The sequence below is a fragment of the Salarias fasciatus genome, chromosome 12, assembly GCF_902148845.1.
Source record: "Salarias fasciatus chromosome 12, fSalaFa1.1, whole genome shotgun sequence".
NCBI classification, from domain to species: Eukaryota; Metazoa; Chordata; class Actinopteri; order Blenniiformes; family Blenniidae; genus Salarias; species Salarias fasciatus.
Genome location: NC_043756.1, coordinates 9,692,588 through 9,710,970, shown reverse-complemented (window position 1 = coordinate 9,710,970; position 18,383 = coordinate 9,692,588). Strand labels below are relative to the sequence as shown.

At 41.5% G+C, this 18,383-nt stretch overlaps 1 protein-coding gene across 1 annotated transcript in view; it reads right to left on the bottom strand.

Moving 5' to 3' along the window:
* Nucleotides 1–18,383, bottom strand: part of LOC115398080 (GDNF family receptor alpha-2-like) — a 54,312-nt gene that overhangs the window by 30,287 nt on the left and 5,642 nt on the right. The window contains exon 3 of the mRNA XM_030104719.1: nt 10,912–10,998. Within this exon, the coding sequence (XP_029960579.1) occupies nt 10,912–10,998 (87 nt within the window). The remainder of the gene's footprint in view (nt 1–10,911; nt 10,999–18,383) is intronic.

Genomic DNA, 18,383 nt, shown 5'->3' with positions numbered 1-18,383 from the left:
ATTTAATTGGATGGTGGGCACGCTGAGCGGAGAGGTGAAGGGCTTAGAGCGCAGAGTTAGAAGGTCTAACTAAGGGATGTTCAACTTAATTCCTGGAGGGGCTCCTGAATGCGGGATCCTCCGCTGCTCTCTGCTCCTAATAATTTAATTAGCTGAGCGCCGGGTCAAGAGAACAGAACACAACTCACACGGAGTACATTCACAATTACAGTCAATGATATCTTTCCACGCCGTATGTAATATGGCGTGCGTTTGGGCTTTGATAAGGGTGAATTGCGGAGGAAGGCTCCGTTATATACAATGTCTACTCCAACCGAGGATGTGACCACAGGGCTGGAAAAAATGATGATTCTGCATTGCAACACTTGCTCTTTGAACAAAGAAGGATGTCGAAGAAAAATGAGAATTGTTTTCTGTATCCAACAACAAAATTGCTTGTTTGTTTTCCGTGATGGCTTCCTGAATATTTTCAGCCGTTTTTAAACCTTTACTCAGACAAAAACAAGCAATTTGAAGACATCAACGTGCACCCCGAGAAGCGTGATGAGCAATTTTCACTATTTGCTTTGTTTAATAACAATTGTGCTTCGCAGCCATCCAAAGTTTCTGCATCTATCAAACAAAGCAGCCGAACAAGCAAAAGGTATTCACTGTGTGAACTGACTAACTCGGGAGGGTTAATGACATGTGTGTAACAGAACCGAAGCGCTACTCCGTTTCACCTCCCGTACTTCATCTTTTGGTGTGATTTCATGCATTCCCGCTGGGTCGCAGTGCAATTTGATTAGGAACAGGAGAAAATGCACATTAATATTGCTTTCTGCATTCAACTCTATAGGACGAAACGGCTTAGGATGATAGTCAACAGATTTCCCTGGGGCTCGTCTGACTCTGCGCTCCTATCAAAACTTCAGCTGTGACAAAAATGCATGTGCAATGTTGTTGTTGTTTCGGGTTTTTTCCCCCCAGAGGCTTCCCTTGTGTCCAGGCTTTCATCTGAAGACAGTGTGCTTATTGCTCTCACCGGCCACTTTATTATGTCCACTTTCCAAAGTATCATGATGCAGAAAACCAGCTTTGCAATAACTTTTGCCTTTAAAAAGGTGGTACTGCTCAGTCGAGCGAGTAAAAGAAGTTTGTATTTGTGATTATGTCATTTTTTTGAGATGCCTTGCGACAGTGTTGAATTGGATTGCATCAAATCAAGAGGTTTTTCTAATATGATGCACACCCCAATATCACAAAGAGGGTGACTAAATATAAGAAAAACCTCTTCACACTACTATAAATTACTTGCAGAAATCAACATATAGTTACATTTAAACCTTTTGACAGCGTCAACCAAAGGGAGCATTATCACAAAGGCAGGATTTATGACAGAGATGGTACGAAATCAGGTTTCAGTAATGCACCGACACGAGTGCCTAAACATTTCACAAAGGAAAAACCTCTAATACTTGGCCAGGATCTGAACTGTCAAAAGATTTCTTTTATTTTGAAAATACAGGAAATCTACAATTCAACCAAAGTTCACCGCTTGCAGGGGTGTGAGAGTTTAGAGTTAATCACCTTGATACGTGACAGCCCCGCTTTACTTTGATTTTAAAATCCATTCATTTGATCTGTTTTGTCTGGTCTGGTCTGGTAAAATCTATCCTTTTTTCATGGCGATCAAAGCTGCACTTCCTACAGACTGGAAGAAAAAAAACCCACAGATAAATGTCTTTGAAACACTAAGCAAAGCGAGCCAGCCAACACTTTTGCATCGATAGTGAAACTGAAGTGAATTACTCTAAACTCATGCAACCATGCATACGCGGTGTCAAAATGAGTATCTGTGTTGCATAAATTCTTAATAACAATAAAAGTCAGGATAGCTATCGGCTGTTGGGATGCATGAACCCTGAACTCTTCATACAGAGCCATGTGCTAGTTCCGCCTGGTATAGTTCAGTGACTTTCGGATTATTATCTGTCTACATGACATATACACTGAATTCTGATTCTTACGACCTTTTTTTTTTAACGATTTCTTCTCAACATTGCGTGCTACACTGCACCGTGGAAACTTAAACACCGACAATCTCCATGCAGTCCTGCTCAACATTACCACAAAGCACAGGCCCGAAAACAAATCTATCTTCAATTTAAAACCTCTTCATCATCTCCAACTTAAGTGGACTTTTTTTTTTTTTTTTTTACCCTCTGCAAGAGCCGAATTACAGCAGAGCTGTTGCACTCAATCACACTGGATCACAGCTAACAAAGTACCTGATAGTGATACAGTGAAGTGTATATTGAACAAATCTCACAAGAAATCCTAACCGTATAAGGGAAGTATTACTTTCAGTTAACTCAACGGTCTGTGTTTTCCATAATTAAAACCTTATATATAGAGGAACATCCAAACACAAACATTCAAAAACACTTGTGATGAATTCGCCGCTTATGAAATACAAATAAGAGCAGTGGTACAATGAATAAAAGATTCTTGTTTTGATCCCCTCTGTTCTTAAAACTTGAGGGTCTTGGAGCTGTTGTTCCATTGCAGCTGAACGGAGGACCTGTGAAGTGCCCTTTGAATTCATCCTTTAATTTGATGCCGTTTTCTTTGTTAAAGTGCTTTTCACTTCAAATACTGAAATAAAAAGGAAAACAGCCAAAGTTGTCCAGCGTCTTTCTCGCTGGTCCCTACTTTAGCTGCTCGCGATGCTCGATTGAAACACATATTGTGAAGTACTATTGATTTTTTAAGAATTTAAGATTGCACCTACTTCTGCCCGCGATTTTGTGAGGGGGAGGTGTCACTTTTTCGAGGTTTTTGTTGTCATAATAACCAAGCTTTTACCAGAATGTTGATCAGAAAGTGGCTTTATTTCTTTCATTATTTCTGTGTTTTCATCTGTTTCCTTCACTTAGTGTTTGACATACAGAAATAAGAAATAAGAAATATGAAGCACGGTACACCAGCGCCTTAAGAGGCCTGGAGGCGTTTCAGTGGAGTTTGCATGTTTTCCCTGTGCATGTGTGGCCTGTCTCTGGGTATTACCGCTTCCTCCACTCTGAAAACTTTTGAAGTTTGAATTCGTGACACTCTTTGAGTGTGTGTGACTGTGTCTCTTGTGATCTCTCCTTCAGATGACAAATACAAAAACAGAGCCTTCACTGAAATGTTCGTCTTAAAGTGACTTTATTTCATTCTTGTAGTTTTTCTGTCTATTTCTCTAACTTTGTGTTGAAGCGGGATGATTCTGGGTTTTTGGGGCCTTTTCTGTGTGGAGTTTGCATCTTCCTTTTATGCGTGGATTTTCCCCCAAAAAACTCCATTACGCTCCCACGGACCACACACAGGTTGTGTTTGTGCCGTGATGGACGCACTTGCCCTGGGCGCGCCCTGTCCACTACAAGCCGTGATCGACTGCAGCCCCCGGCGGCCATCGTGTGGAGAAACTAGTATGGAAGATGAATGGATGGAAATCTGCAGCACGGGCTATTACAGCGGTAACCCGAAAAAGAACAGGAGCAGATTGGTTTTATTTGATGCTGTGGATCAATACGCTGGCTTTTCTTAAATCGTGGCCAAACTCACATAAAACGGCAAAGATCTCACACACATCGCAGGCCCCTTCCTGAATACGTCACGTGGAATATGTATCTCCTATCAATCATCTGCTTTATCTGTCAGATAGACGCGGCGCTTGCTCCGGCAGTGACAGCCTGACATGCATCACGGGTCGCCAGAGTCAACTGTACCTGGCAACGGACTGACTCCAGCGGAATATAGAGAAGGTTCGCAGGAGTGCGGCGGCATCACACCTCCTGACAGAAACCAGATTGTGGCAGAGTGAGCCAAAAAGTGGCAAAAGCTATCTGACAGTGAACACGCTGGACGGGAAAGGGAGCGCACAAAGCCAAACTGTGTCGACTCTCCAGAGCTGAGTCAAACGGACTAGCCGTCCTCTCCCAAGTAGTAACAAGGTCAAGAGATACGCTAAACACTAACCCGATGTTCTTGTCTGCCCACTCACTGTGAAAGAATTAGAGAAACATCGGAGCAAATGTTTTTTTTTTTGTTTTTTTTTACAGGGACTGGTCATCTTGTGAGTTTCTTCACCCTGATTTGCTGGTCAAAAAGAGCCTGAAGTCAGTGTTAAACATGCTGCCCTTCACTGTACTGGATATTATTTAGCCAACACAATAACACAGCACCAAATCGTGGTGGAAGAAATCACAAATACTCACAACACTGCAATTTTGCTATCGTATTTTTTTAATTGCAATATTATAAGCATTGTCTTTATCTCAAGATGTGATTTTACTCATGCTTATACAATATGATCTACTTTTATAACTCTTAGTCACCACTGACTCCTCACACAGCATGACAATTTCTAATATGTCATTTTATTCCAAGACAAAATTAGCTTTTATTTGACTGTTTCTCAATCGAACAAACTGCCACTTTTAGCACATTTTATTGTTTGTTAAAGAAAAATATGTTTTGATGGTGTACAATTTACACAGGCACACTGAATCAGATGTTATTGATAAAATGATTAAATGTAGTAAAAGAAGCTAATACACTGAGTAGTGCTGAGAAGGGTACTTTATGCTTTTACTTAAATACCTAACCACAGTACTTTTGCTTGTGATTGGGTAAAACTTAGGTAATGTATCAGCACTTTATCTCCCTATAGTTGTTTCAAAGTGCTTTATGGAAAAAAAAAAAAAAAAAAAAAAAAAAAAAGCTGGATGAGTGCAAATCCTCAGTTGTCTTTTCACCTCTGGTACTAACGGCTGTTAATCGTCTCTCTCAGTGAGGACAGTCGAGAGCACAAAGCTGGTTTATTGTAGTATACTGCGTGAAGATGCTCTATATTTTTGCAGATTATTGACGCAGTCATCCAAAAAAAGTGAGTTTTACCAGAGAGGAAGAGACAGACTGACAGTAAAAAGGTCACGCAAACTCACAAATAAATGCATCAGTGTTTTGAGTTACTCAGAAGTAATCCCAAACTACTCCGTCACTTCTTGCCATCGGTATGGCAGTAATTTGTAACTCAGCTCCTTCGTGGTGTGAGGCGTATCGCAGCGGAGGGACAGAGTTTTACAGAGTGTCACCACTCTGTCATCACAGTGAAGACATCTCTGGGAGGGAAAAAAAAAAAAAAAAGAACAGGCTCACAGCCGCCGATAGCGACGCTCCAGTCGGCTCGGGATGCGACTGTGCCGAGCACGATGGTGACGAAACACTGCTGATGCAGGTGCGTGATGCCGGGGAAGAGCGCAATTCATTTCTGCCGCTCTGACAAAGCCTGCCGAGGCTGTGTTGTCATCCCCGTTGCCGAAGAAATATGGATCAGGAGAAATATAGCCGCTGACCTTATTCCGTGGGACAGATCCCACAGGGTTAAGTGTGCTCCTTGTCTTTATGTCTCTGAGGGTACGGCGCAGGCAAAATGCAAGCGCATTCAAAGATATGCAAAAAACGAGCAGCTATGGCTACGCAGTGCCATTAAAAGGAGTGTGTGAAAGCGTGTGTGAAATAGTTTTGCAGGTATCACTTGGGGCAATGCAGGGAAAAAAAGCCTCCATATGTCCTGTTTCATTTCAACTCCAGTGTCAGTATATATAGCAATATGGGGTTCTTTTTCATTTATATCACAACTTCTGTCCCCTTATCTTCCCTCCAGACAAAAAACTTTTAAAATAGCAGAGATTATTTTTCAATTTTCCAGCTTTCCTCTTGGAGAGTACACATCCCCCTGTCCTCATCAACCCACCAGATATCACATATTCCCCTGGTCTCTACACAGTTTAACATTAACAGACGTGATTATGAATACCTTTCTGACGTTTAGCGATCGAACTGAGAAGTATCTCCATGAAAACAAGTGTGTAATTACTTATCTGTTTGCCTGTGGTTTTCTCTCAGCGCTACAATCAATTACTCTGTCGTCAGAAATGATAAATAATGAGGAAAGCTTGCAGCTAAACAGATTTTGGAGAGCAAATCCAATATTTCAACTCGGAGAGAACGGGGGAAACAGCTGAAGCAAAATGGATACAGTAATGAGTCCCCTGTTGTATCTTAAGATGTGGAGGTGCGATGTAGAGCGCTCTTTTTTCATCAGGGCACTTTAACTTCTACACTTCATCTAAACACAACCAGCTGTGCTTTTTGGGTCTATTTTGCTTGATTTTTTTTTTTTTTTAGTTTGCAGGCCATCTCAACACAGACATCAGACAAAAAACACTTTGGACTATCAAAGTTTAAATTTCCCTACAACACAGGAGTTTTCTTTATTTGATATATTTCTATATACTTAATTAAAATTTTACATTATTAATCTGACTGTACAAGAAAAAATCATTAATATTTAAATTATTCACCATTCAGCATTGTATTTATGAGCAATATTCAACAGGAAATGTTTTTTGAATGGCTTTCACAATGCAGTTTGCCAGAAATACTGATCAATTAAAGGCACTGTGTTACACAAAACTTGTCAGAACAGAGAGGGCATGTTTCAGATTTGATTTGCATATTCAGTAGCCAATCTGCACTCACCTTGTTTAACCAACCATAAAATCTGATAACTTGGAATAATCAGATAATAGTAATAATGGAATCTGCTACTTTTTTCATGCATTTCAGACATGCAATAATTAAAAAATTCAAGTCATTGATTGGATGGAGTACATACGTGAGAGTCAAACTTTCCCTGATTTTTCAAGATACCTGGTCTCGTCTCGTTGAAAATGGCGATGAATGCAATAGAAGCGTTAGCTACGTTGAGGGGTTTTCATTTGACGTGAAAGACAATTGACAAAAATTTAAAATAAAGAATAAACAGCACAAGCATTTTTAGACATAGTAAACCATGTTGTGCATTGTAAATTAATCAGAAAAGGCTCCTCTTTATGCTGGTCTGCGCTGTTAGTCGATCAGCTTCCACATGTGTGTATGTGTCTAATATGACGTTTTGAGCCTGTTCTTACATGGCGAAAATCTTTAGTGGATCAGGCGGTGTATGAAATCAATATCTCATAATTAAGTAACTGCCATTATCTGATAAGGCATCACATATTATACAGTTCATACTGTATAATTCAAACTGATAACTCCAGAAATCGGCTAATGATCGGATTTTTAGTGTGTATCGAACGGGTTCAGCCGGTTGGAGTTGATATCCAGAGATGGTTGTTGTTGTTGGAGGCTAAACACTGATGGTAGGTCAGGAAAAACCCAACTGAGCATTTCTGTGCACAATTAGTCACCACCCTCCTGTGGAGGATTACTCATATTGGTCACTGGAAAAGAAAATGACAGGAATTTTATTGGAAAAATTACAAGTTAGTCATATTAAAAAAAAAAACATCTGTCATAAATGAAAAGATAAATGGAGAATTATCTTATGGAAGTAGTAATTAAAAAAAAGCCAAGCCTGTCCTTTCACTGTTCATTTAAAGTAAGTATTCAAAATCCATCATCTCAACATGTTGCTGCTGTCTTGGTGTAATAACTATATATCTGTCATTAATTTCCTGTGTTTGACAATTCGATAATTTTCTTTCAATACTGAGATTACAGAGCACATGATAATTTACAAATGTATTAAAGTCACACTGTTTTCATGGTGTGAGCTGAGATTGGTTGTTTATACCCCACACTGCGGTTAACACAACAGTTAGGAGTGATTTCGCGCAGCTTTTACAGCCGCCCCGCTGAGCGGCTCTGACCTCTACTGTTATTACAAAGCTCTCCAGCTGAAAGGAGCCAGAAAAACAGAACGGGGAACCAGTGTGCGGCAATCACGCTCGCATTTTAATACATGTATATGAAAAGTGTTGACAGTTGATGAATGATTTTATTAAAGTTAATTAAAATAAGTAAAGTGAACATCAATCAGCAGTTCTATTGTAGTGCAGAAAAAGTGGATTTGACCAAATTCATTGAAGTTATATTATAAGATAAAACAAAACAGCGAGCACTTGTGTCGATTCCGTACAAAAACTGATGCATTTGTGACACTAAAAATGAAATTTGGTTTGGTGCATGTTCCCACTGGCACCTGATGACTCACAGTGAAGGGCTGCCCGTGGATCAGTGGAAGTGTGTCAGAGGTACCTGACTTCAATTAATTTACAAAGACTTACGTAAAGCAGGAGATGTGTCACACACACACACGCACGCCCTCTTTTATTTATTTATAGTTCTCAAAAGGACAAAACACACGCCAGCTTGTAACCAGGCACCATTTATATACAAGTGCGCTTCATTACAACCAGAAGTGTATTTTCAAAGCTGCGTGTTGCGTTTTCACAGCAGAATAGGAGGCAACGGTAAAACGTCAGAGTCTATAAACCTAACATTTTTATCACCAACTATCACACAAAGGTCTATAACCCTTCGTGGATGAAGTTTCTTGGACGCTGTAGTTTCATAAACAGTTAAAATTTGTTGCCGTCAGTGTTGCATCACCTCCGGCCGACGTTAAAGTGAAATGACTGGTCATTTAAACACTCCTCTGGCACACAAGCAAAACAAACCAGTGAGAAATTAGGATGACTGTGTGTGACTACATGAAATTTCTTGGTTCATATCTTCAGTCCAAATGAGGCTTCAAAACATCTTCCCACATTAAAATGAGAAATTTTGAGGATTTCTGCAGCCGTGGCCGGGGTATGCACTTTCTGAGTGTTTTTCTCAATGAAGATGCATTTAAATTAGGGAAGGTAGCCTGGCATCATCTCTTAAAAGTCCAAACTAATCAAAGCTTTCACTTTTTCATACTCATTCTGGTCGGCTCTCCCGTTTTTCAAACATATCAAACAAGCACATTTTCAAAAACAAGCGATACACTGCTGATTTTAAGCTAAAGGGATTATGCAAAAAAAGTGTGTCTTTCTTGTACCTCCCAGTTATAAAACAAAGCAAGATACATCAGCCAAGAGAAAAGGGAAATACGCTGTCTTTAGTGTTTGTAGATTGCTTTGGGCAAAAAAAGAAGAAGAAAGAAAAACAGAAAAATAGAAGACGACGTCCTCCGGAAATTTCTGTCAGAACTGGATGAAAGAAGACAACTGGTTTTTTAAGTGATGTAGTCTGTGGATGTGTCATTGGACAAACATCAGCCTTGTGTCCAAACACATTGTATTTATTGTACAGCTTGCTTCCTCGCAGTGAATCCCCGTGTCTTATAATAAGATCCACATTGATTAGTGATACCGTGATGATAGTAACCAGTAGATTAAAGCGCGGGCTATAGTTCTCCTGCTGAGTGCGGCGCTGTTTAATTAGTAAACCAAAGAGGAAATCAAGCTGAAAGCTAAATCAATAGAGGGGAAAATTGTGGGGTGGTGCTTTGAGAGCATTCACCTCCCAAACCCACAGCTGTATACCGCAAAATGTATGAAACCACAAATAGGAGGACAGTTGACCGTGGACCACCACAAGGTTTTGAAACCTTTACGAGCCTTGAAACTCCAATCTGTAATAAATAATTTAAACAGAACATGTCTGGCCAAACTTACTGTGTCCTTGATTTCACTCTATTGGTGTTCATATTTAATTTACATTGCAAAAACAATATTCAGGATAACTGATAATAGCTGATAATGCCAAAATAGCTTTCTTAGTTCTTCGCCACTTTTGAGTAATAACAATTAAAAAGTTTCCATCCATTTACATTCACCTTAAACACTGCACAGAGAGGTCAGTGGCTGTCTTCAAGTTCAGGAAATGTTCATATTTATTTAACTGTTATGATGAAAACATGGTATGATGAACCTTTTTGGTGTGAATAAATATTAAGAGCAATCCGAAATCCTGCAATCTGCTACTGTGTTTCTCTCCAAACTAATGCTGGCAAACGCTCCTCACTTCTTCGGCCAAAGAAACGCTGCAGCCTTCAGTCTGCGTGTTTTCACAGCCTCACCCCTGTAGTAAAGCTTTCATGGTAATTTCTATTAGCTAATAAGTTACATATTTTTCTCAACAATCTTTTTAATTTGAACTTGTGGATTTACGCCTGAATCAGACCTTGTGGTGGGTCACATGTCTTTCATCCCCGGCACTCATTAGGTTCAACATCAGTCATCTGAACTCAAAACACAAACAAACAGAATAAAACTGCAATAAAAAAGGTTTTGTATGGAAACACAATTTAGATTTATTCCTCTGTTCATACCACAATCAGCCTGAATTTGAAAGGTTTACTTTTTTAATCAGCTACTGATATTAAAACACAATTAATCAAACACGGAGCTCATAAATAATTTGATCAGCGTTTTCAAGCATTAGACTAATTTTTAGTTTTGTTATTCACTCATGAAAAGAAAACTGTTTATTTATTAGCTGCTAATGGTTACTGTGGGTACAGAACTAGAACTATATACATTTCATGTTAATTTGGTAATGAAGCTGGTGTTCTTCAAAAACAGGAGTTTCAGGATATAGTAACAGAACTGTTCTTAAGTGCAAACGACAGTTTCACAGATTTCTAGTGCTAAAAGTGTCGTAAAGAAACCAGGGAACTGGAGTAAGAAAAATTTGGAAAGCAAAAAGCAACATGGCCGATTCCAGCTTTAGCGCCGCTGTCAATTGAGGAAACAGACAAACAAGCTTGTCATCTCATACAACAAACAAGAGGTGGGCATAAAAGGAAAGCCGAGGAAGCTTAATTTATTTCCACTCTATGTTTATGCACATTTGATGTACAGTCATTGCATTTTTCCTCAATTAACATCCACCGCAACCGTTCCAACTGTTTAGAAGCTTAAAGATGCTAATGGTGAGTTTGGAAGGAGTCTAATTATTCAAATGAAAATGAGCAAAAATTCAAGGATAAACAAAACCACTCAGCGACAGTGAACAGTGAACAGTGAACGGTCGCACCGCCGGCCATACCTGAGGAGATAGAAGCCAAGCGGAAGGCGTCAGGGTGCCGGTTCGGCGCTACGGGTTCGTACGGGGATGAGTCCTCCATGTCTCCACCTGAAACAACAGCGATGAAAAATAAATGACGGTCACTGCAGATGAGGAATCTGCCTTCGCTGAATCTGATCATCAAAACGCAGACACCCTGCAAGGATTCGTTGGAACTTGATGAAACCTGAGAAGTAAACAAGACAGGCTTGCTAAACTCTTCCTCTGGTTTATTATTTCACACAAATAAATAAAGGAAAGGAAAGTTTTATTTCGTCTTTAATGAGACGAGGCCAACGGCATGCCTGTTTTGGATTTATATGTAGCTCTGCTGAGGTCATTTCCCAGTACTGGACTGGCTGATCATCAACTGCCGCCAAACTGAAAACTTTCCTCTTTTATATGGAAAACAGGATGTTCATCATGATCAAATTATTTCCTTTTGGAGAGAGTATTTGTGTGCACGGTTTGATTCAGGGGGAGCAACTGAAGGGCCGAACCACAAGCAATGCATCTTCTTTTCTAACAATGTGTTGCCAGCACTGTTTGTTCAAAAAAAAAAAAAAAAGAATTAAAAAATCAAATTAGCACTCAACTGACTGCGGCTTTCCCATGTGCCTGCTTCTCTGTAGGCCTTAATCCCACATTTAAAATTCATAGCCATTCGGTGTGATTGAGACAAACCCTCCAGTGTGTAATAGCTTTGCATTCTGATCCTAACAGAAACACACTGAGGGTGTTGTGGGGAAGGCTTGGAGGCCCGCTGCTACAAATGAGAAAATCCGAAACCTGTTGGTACAAGACTGCACTTCCACAACGAGTAATCAGTAGATCCAATCAATAGATATAGTACGCTTTGCTTATCAACATGCTTCTTGGATGTTTTCGAGAAAGATGATGCAAGCTGATAAAACGTTGTGTTGTAGCCGCTGTGATAATAAGCAAAGCAGCTGCGGAAGGCATATTTGTGTGTGTGTGTTTTGTGTATGTGTGTGCAGATTGAAATGTGTTTCCATCCTCACATTATGCAGCTTATAGGGAAGAGAGTTAAGTGTCCATTGCAGGGATCATTAAATTTTTAGCTAAAGACCGGCTTCAAGGTCAGGCCAAGGTTACAGTTAGGCAGCTGGCACTTATGGCCGAATCTACAGGAGTGGTTTATAAAGTGTGAGGTGGGCCTCCCCTGGGGGGAACACAGAGAGCTTCAGGAAGCATGAAACAGCTGGAAAACTCTCAGGGTCAGAGGGACGCCTTTTCCAAGCATCACTTTTTCCTCCTTTGAATTATTAAGAAGAAATTGTGATGATAAAATAAACTTTCTAAGTGGAAGATAAAACTATTATTGATATTACTAAAAGCAGAAATTCAAAAATGAATAAAATACAGACTAATTGAAATTATTGAAAAGATTTAGTGTAAAAACTTTACTTTGGACAAGATGCTGTCAGGCTTTTTACCTGCTGATCTCACCAGCATTTCAAAACATTGGGAATCATGACATTTAACCAAACGTGATAAGATCACGCAGCATGCATGTCAAAAGAGTCGGGGCTGTCGTGCGGTTGGGTGAGGGCTCATCCTCACACACTTTGAAAACCCCTTCCTCAATGTCCCCAAACATTATGAATCATGTGCATGAGAGTGCATGTGCCTGCCTGACATCCCCTGTGCACATTCCCTGTTAAAAATCTGAACTTCAAGAAAATATATTAGAAATAAATTTAAATTTTAAAACTAATGCAAAGCACAGAAAGAATATTGTGCTTGCTGACAGAAAGGCACGGCCGATAATAAACAGCGAACTGAAGGACGTTTACGATGGCACTTTGTCCACAGGGTAAAGGAATTCAACCTTAACCTTGTGTACGTCTGCAGAGTCATTGCTCTTTGTGTGACTCCACATCACTCCTTTTCATCAATATTAACAATCATAACAAGACGGAGCATCTCTGCTGGCCATTTTCTGAGCGCCCACCGCTCTTGACATCCAGCCCAGCTCATGATTGTGTCTGTTCGAGAGGGGCAAGAAGAAACATACAGAAAGAGGAAAAAAAGGCTGAGGTGAAAAGAGTTCCTTCTATAAAGTCTTTGAGATTGTGCAAAAATATATCCCCTTTTGTTTTGCTGTTATTGGCCTCTTTCGAGAAAGACGTGAATTCAGGCATGCGTGCACATTCGCTTCTTCAAAACTGTATTTCTCTCTCTTTTTTTCCCCCCTAGCTGCCTTCCACATCTCCGTTCATGGTGGTCTTTATATTTCTATCAAGGGAGAAAGCGAGAAAGGGACTTTAGAGGCTGCAGGACTCGAGATTTCTCAGTATGTCTAATTACAACAATTACCTTCAAAAGCTATAATGCTTTGAAGCCTTTCAAGAGTTCAAGGCTACCACTTACTCAGCAAACAGCCACCTCAACCTTCCTTCCATGTCTTTTTTTTTTTTTTTTTTTTCCTGCAACACCCTCCGCCATCGCGCGTTTCAAACGAGAGGCAAATATTACACAGAAAAGTGCAACGCTCCCACCAAGGCTGAGAACAGGTTGTGCTGTGCGGAGAAACATGAAATGAAAGATGTTCTCTCTTTCGCCAAAAGCAAAACATCTTGTTATGAGGTTGCTTACCATTTTGTTCAGGCTGCATCTAACAGCGCAGGGAAGCCTCGCCGCGCGATCGGTAAAGAAAATCAAACGACGATCGGGCACATCGCATTTCACGAGCAGAACAGTACAGTGCCTTCCGCCCGAGATCCTATAAAACAATAATATCAAACCACAACAGCCGCTGCAGTTAATGAATTTTAAGAGCTTATTTACATGGACGTTACAGGCCGCGCTGAATCATAAAATTGCACAACACACGATAATCACACACGCCCTTAGGATGTGAAAAGCAGCACAGCAGGAGGCCTTGTTGTACTTTTAAAAAACCTTGCTCTTTGACAGTCACCCTGGACCCAATTATGCATTCATCAAGTAATAGAAAATTCTTCCCAGCTGTTTAGTGATAAGATGTTTTTAGCCACAGGGCAACAACTTATCGCTGTAATTAAGCCTCCGTTTGACTTCATTTGCTCTGACAGTGTGGAGCATGACCGGCACAGCTCAGACAGACAATCAGGCCTTCCCTTAGTTAGAGCACGCCAGGAATGCTGCTTTTAAGTGGATTCACAGTCTTCTCCTTTGCCATAAGGGGTTTTTATGAAGCAGTTAGGTACCATCACTCATCCTTTTCAAATGCATTATCAATGAAGTTAAACTCCTGGGGTGATGGAAACGGTCCTATGGATTTTTTTTTTTTTCTGCGACATTCTTGGCAAACTGTTTATGGCTGGAAGCAAAGTCAATTTTAATAACTGTCATTCACCTTGTGTGTTTAAAGGTGCCCTATACTGTTTCCCCCCCTTGTTTAATATTTATTTCATATTGTCCCCAATCTTTACTGCCGGCACTTTAGAAAAAAAGCCCCCCTCACTCCTGATACATACTGAATATTACCTTAAAGACAGATTATACCCCTATATTGAAACACAACTTCTCCTCTTATATTAATTACAAAGGAAGCTTATAACACAGGCTGAGCAGCCTGGAGCACAGTCGGTGGTCTGGAGCCCTGCTGGCCATCGCGCAAACTCTGCTGGTAACAAAAGGTGACCGAGCCTTTGCTTGTCAGAGTTCCCAAAGTTTTTGCAAATGAGCTGTCAGTGAAGTTCAGACTCACCAGAACAATATCTTGCCTCAAAATAAACTCCAATCACAGAACTTATCCCAGAGGAAACACTAGGATATGGAAATTCACATTTCAAAACATGAACATTAAAAGAAAAGTGAAAAAAAAAGAACCATTAATCTTTTCTCTCAATATCCTCCCAGTACGTGCTCAATTCGAGATAAAACAGAGTGATACCACAAATACATCGCTTTTTTTGGGGGGGGAGAATTTGCGCTTAACTGAATGCAAGTTGAGGCATAAATTCAGTTAACGGCTCAGCTTTTGAAGTGATATTGACATTTTAAACTCAATTTCAAACCATACAAATAGAATATTGGATTAGCTCAGAATAATATTTCATGTCACAATTCCAATCCGGCGTGGCGTTGGTGGGCAAACACAGCTGAGAAAATGACTGCGGAAATTTCCGGTCTTCCCTTTGGCTACGCGAACGTAATGGCAATATGAAACGTTACACACCCGCTTACCTAAATCAGCGCTACGCTTGGTGTCAGATGCTAAACATGGAATACTGATTGGTATAAGCACTGCTTTTTGATTCTTTCCCTCCTCGCACACTTTGAAGGAAACGCAATTAAATAAGCGGAGCGCTGGCGGGAAACCTTTGCTCGCCGCAAATTTACAACTTCATAACCGGCATCTTAGATATTTATTGTGGATCTGACGTGACTTTGTACAAAACAAACTTCCAAATAAAGGTTGGACTGTTCAAAATGCATTTGAATCCTTTGAATTCTTCTCTGTGGAAGAAAGGAGAGAAGCCAGCAGCTTTTTCACGATGCACAGATTTAAAGGGAGTGACTGACAAGAGAAAAACAGGCCGCCGGGGCCGGTAGTTGAGCTCCATGATGTGCATTCATTCAACAGCGTTGTGAACCTTTTTCTGCCAGGAGTGAGTCTTAATGCCCACATCATGACAGTATTCAGTGAGCAGAATGGCCCGTCACTCACTCTCACCTCTGATGGAAGGACTGAGAACTCAGTTTACTATGAAAGGCTAATCTGAACTGCCCGGCCCCGGCTCCAGCTCCACTGTCACGGTCCTTGCAGGCGCCATTCTGAGAGGGACTCATCTGGACCAGTTCGCCTTACAGCACAGAAAAATCATTAGAGGCATTTACAAGGACAAACAGCATCTATTTTGTCGTCATATTTCACCGATCCTGTTCACATTTTTTGGGATGAAATGGAAGGAGGAGGCATGGAGAGGACGAGGAGGGGAGAGCTCTGAAAGACCTTATTGATCAGGTCCTGAAGCTATCGACAGGTTCCTTCCTCTGATGATGAAGTAGCCACCTACTGAGCGCCGGATGGGTCTCCGGTGCGGGGAGGGAGAAGCGGGGAGGACATATTCAGCATGCAGGAGCCTGCTCCCCCTATCCCCTGACATGCCGGGCAGGCTGGAAAAATGTTCTGCTTATGACAGTGGATGGCTAAGGTAATGGCCGGTGACTGCTACCATTGCTCATAGTAATGATGGTTTCACCCAGGAATACTGTGTACTTTTGCAACATCCCCGCCCTCCTCTGTAGTTTCCCCCCCCACGACTCTCTTGCTTCCTTCTTCACCCTTTCATTCTTTGGTTTTCTCTTTCTGTTTCTTAAACAACGACCCCCACCCATCATTTATCTACCGTTCCGCGCTCGCCTTTTGCCCTCACCTCCTTGTCTTCTCTCTCGCTCTCTCCATTACTCCTCCTCCTCCCCGCCTTCCCCCCGCACCATGTGCAAAGCATTCTTTCGCTGTCCATTTCATGGAACTTGCCGCAGCATTAGGGGCCAACTCGAGGTATTACAATGATGTGCTACGTATTCACCGAGTGACCTTTGGAGCACTGACATTCATAAAAAAAAACAGAGGGAATAAATCATTCCACCAAACCGTGCGGTGCTCTCGTCATCCCATGTAAAGATACAGTCTCTGCACTCACAATGAGCTGGTTGGAGTCCGGACACCCTCGCTTGCTCCCAGCGGTGAAAGTTAGCCACGCTAATTAAACCGCTCTGAAAAATCTGCACGGAAGTTCTTCGATGGCTACATTGAGACCCAGGTTGTGATTTCAAAGCCCATAAAATATAATATATGTTGTAGGTGTGGAACTTACTGTTTAAATTAGCAACTCCAGTGCGAGCCTGCAAAGGTATATTCACATGAGGCTACGGGTACAATTGAGAGAGAACCGCAGTATGCCGCCTGCGCATAGCAGCCGATATTTCTTTCTTAGTAATTACTTCTTTTATAGATTCAAACTGTTGTATAAACCCCCCATCGCCTCTCCCCGACGCAGACATTCAGAACAGAAACCACTCATTATCCATCAAGGACGACTGCATTGACGCACTGAATTTAGCGTCCATTTTCAAACAGAAGACACAATTAACAGATCGCCATTAGCGCAATTAGTAATGGTTCAAAGATCGGGATTATAACACCTTTTAGCTGGGTTTTAAAGCTAAGCAGGGCAGTACAGTAGCCTGAAGGCAGGAAATATTGATCAAGGAGGAAATCTGACCTCACGTCATGGCTTGAGGGGTTTGTTATTCAAACACAATCTCTCGGGCGAGAAATGTGTGTTGAAAGTTAAAAAGCTTGGCGAGGCGAAGCCGCTATCACCTGCTGAAATGTGTGAACCTCAAGAAGACGCACCAAGCAACACTTGATGACAGTAATGAATCACATCGCCGTGACTGTCGAGGAGCTTTGAACTGCACTGTATCTCCGCAGACGTGTACTCTTTCAACGCGCTCGCCGTCCACTGTGAAGCACCTCTCCTGTTCGTTATCGCCGGTGTGATTTACAGTTTGATGTCGCGCTCGCAGGACACTCGGCTCAAGAGCTTCCCCTCTGGGGGGCTCGGCTTTTCCGGTGACTCTGGCTCGACTAACTGAACGATCAACCATTCAGGCTTGATGAAGGCTCTGCAGTTTGCTTTCACACGTAGGACATTCCCACCCGTCTCACTGAGGGAACGCTGGACTCTCACAGGAAAGAGAGGTGACAGAAACACGTGAGCCACAGTGTAACATGGAGACTAAAGTGTGAACGTCGCTTCCACACTGAACCTCTCAGCTCTGTGCAGCGGATGGGATTCTGTCTCTTTACATCATCATTATGCAATAATCACCTCATTGCCCCGTTTCAGCACGACAAAGGTGAAAAGTCATAATTATCATTTCTTTTTGTCGTGCCTACTGCTGTTATACCATATTCAAAATTAATTTTTTATCTCTACATGTATTTACAGGCATCAGGTTTCAGGACCGTCCAAAGTTTAAGATGGTGGTGGAAAAAGCCCAATAATGAAACGCCTTTATCATTGTCCTTGAAATCCAGAGTTTAAAAAAAAAAAAAGCGCTGTTTCACTGATGTCAGCTTTTGTGTTAAGCCCACTCTCCTCTTTCCCCATCTCCAATAATTGTGAAGCACAGCTGGCATCATTTCACAGAAACCGGCGACTGGCAGAGGGCGATTAAATAACAGGTTGAGCATCGGAACAGTGGCTTTACCACACTGCACCTTTGTGTGCCTCTACCAGGTTGCATTAGCGGGATTTAGCCAGTTACGGCATCCTACCGGTGATTGAGTGAGTGACGCATCGTTTACAGAGCAGTGGATGATCTCCGTATTTACAGGAAGTGCCGGTGAAAACAGTGAGATTCAGCTGAAGAAGTGAGGGTGCCGGCCACCGGCCTGCAGGTGGAATTCCACACGTCTTTTAGCCATGTAG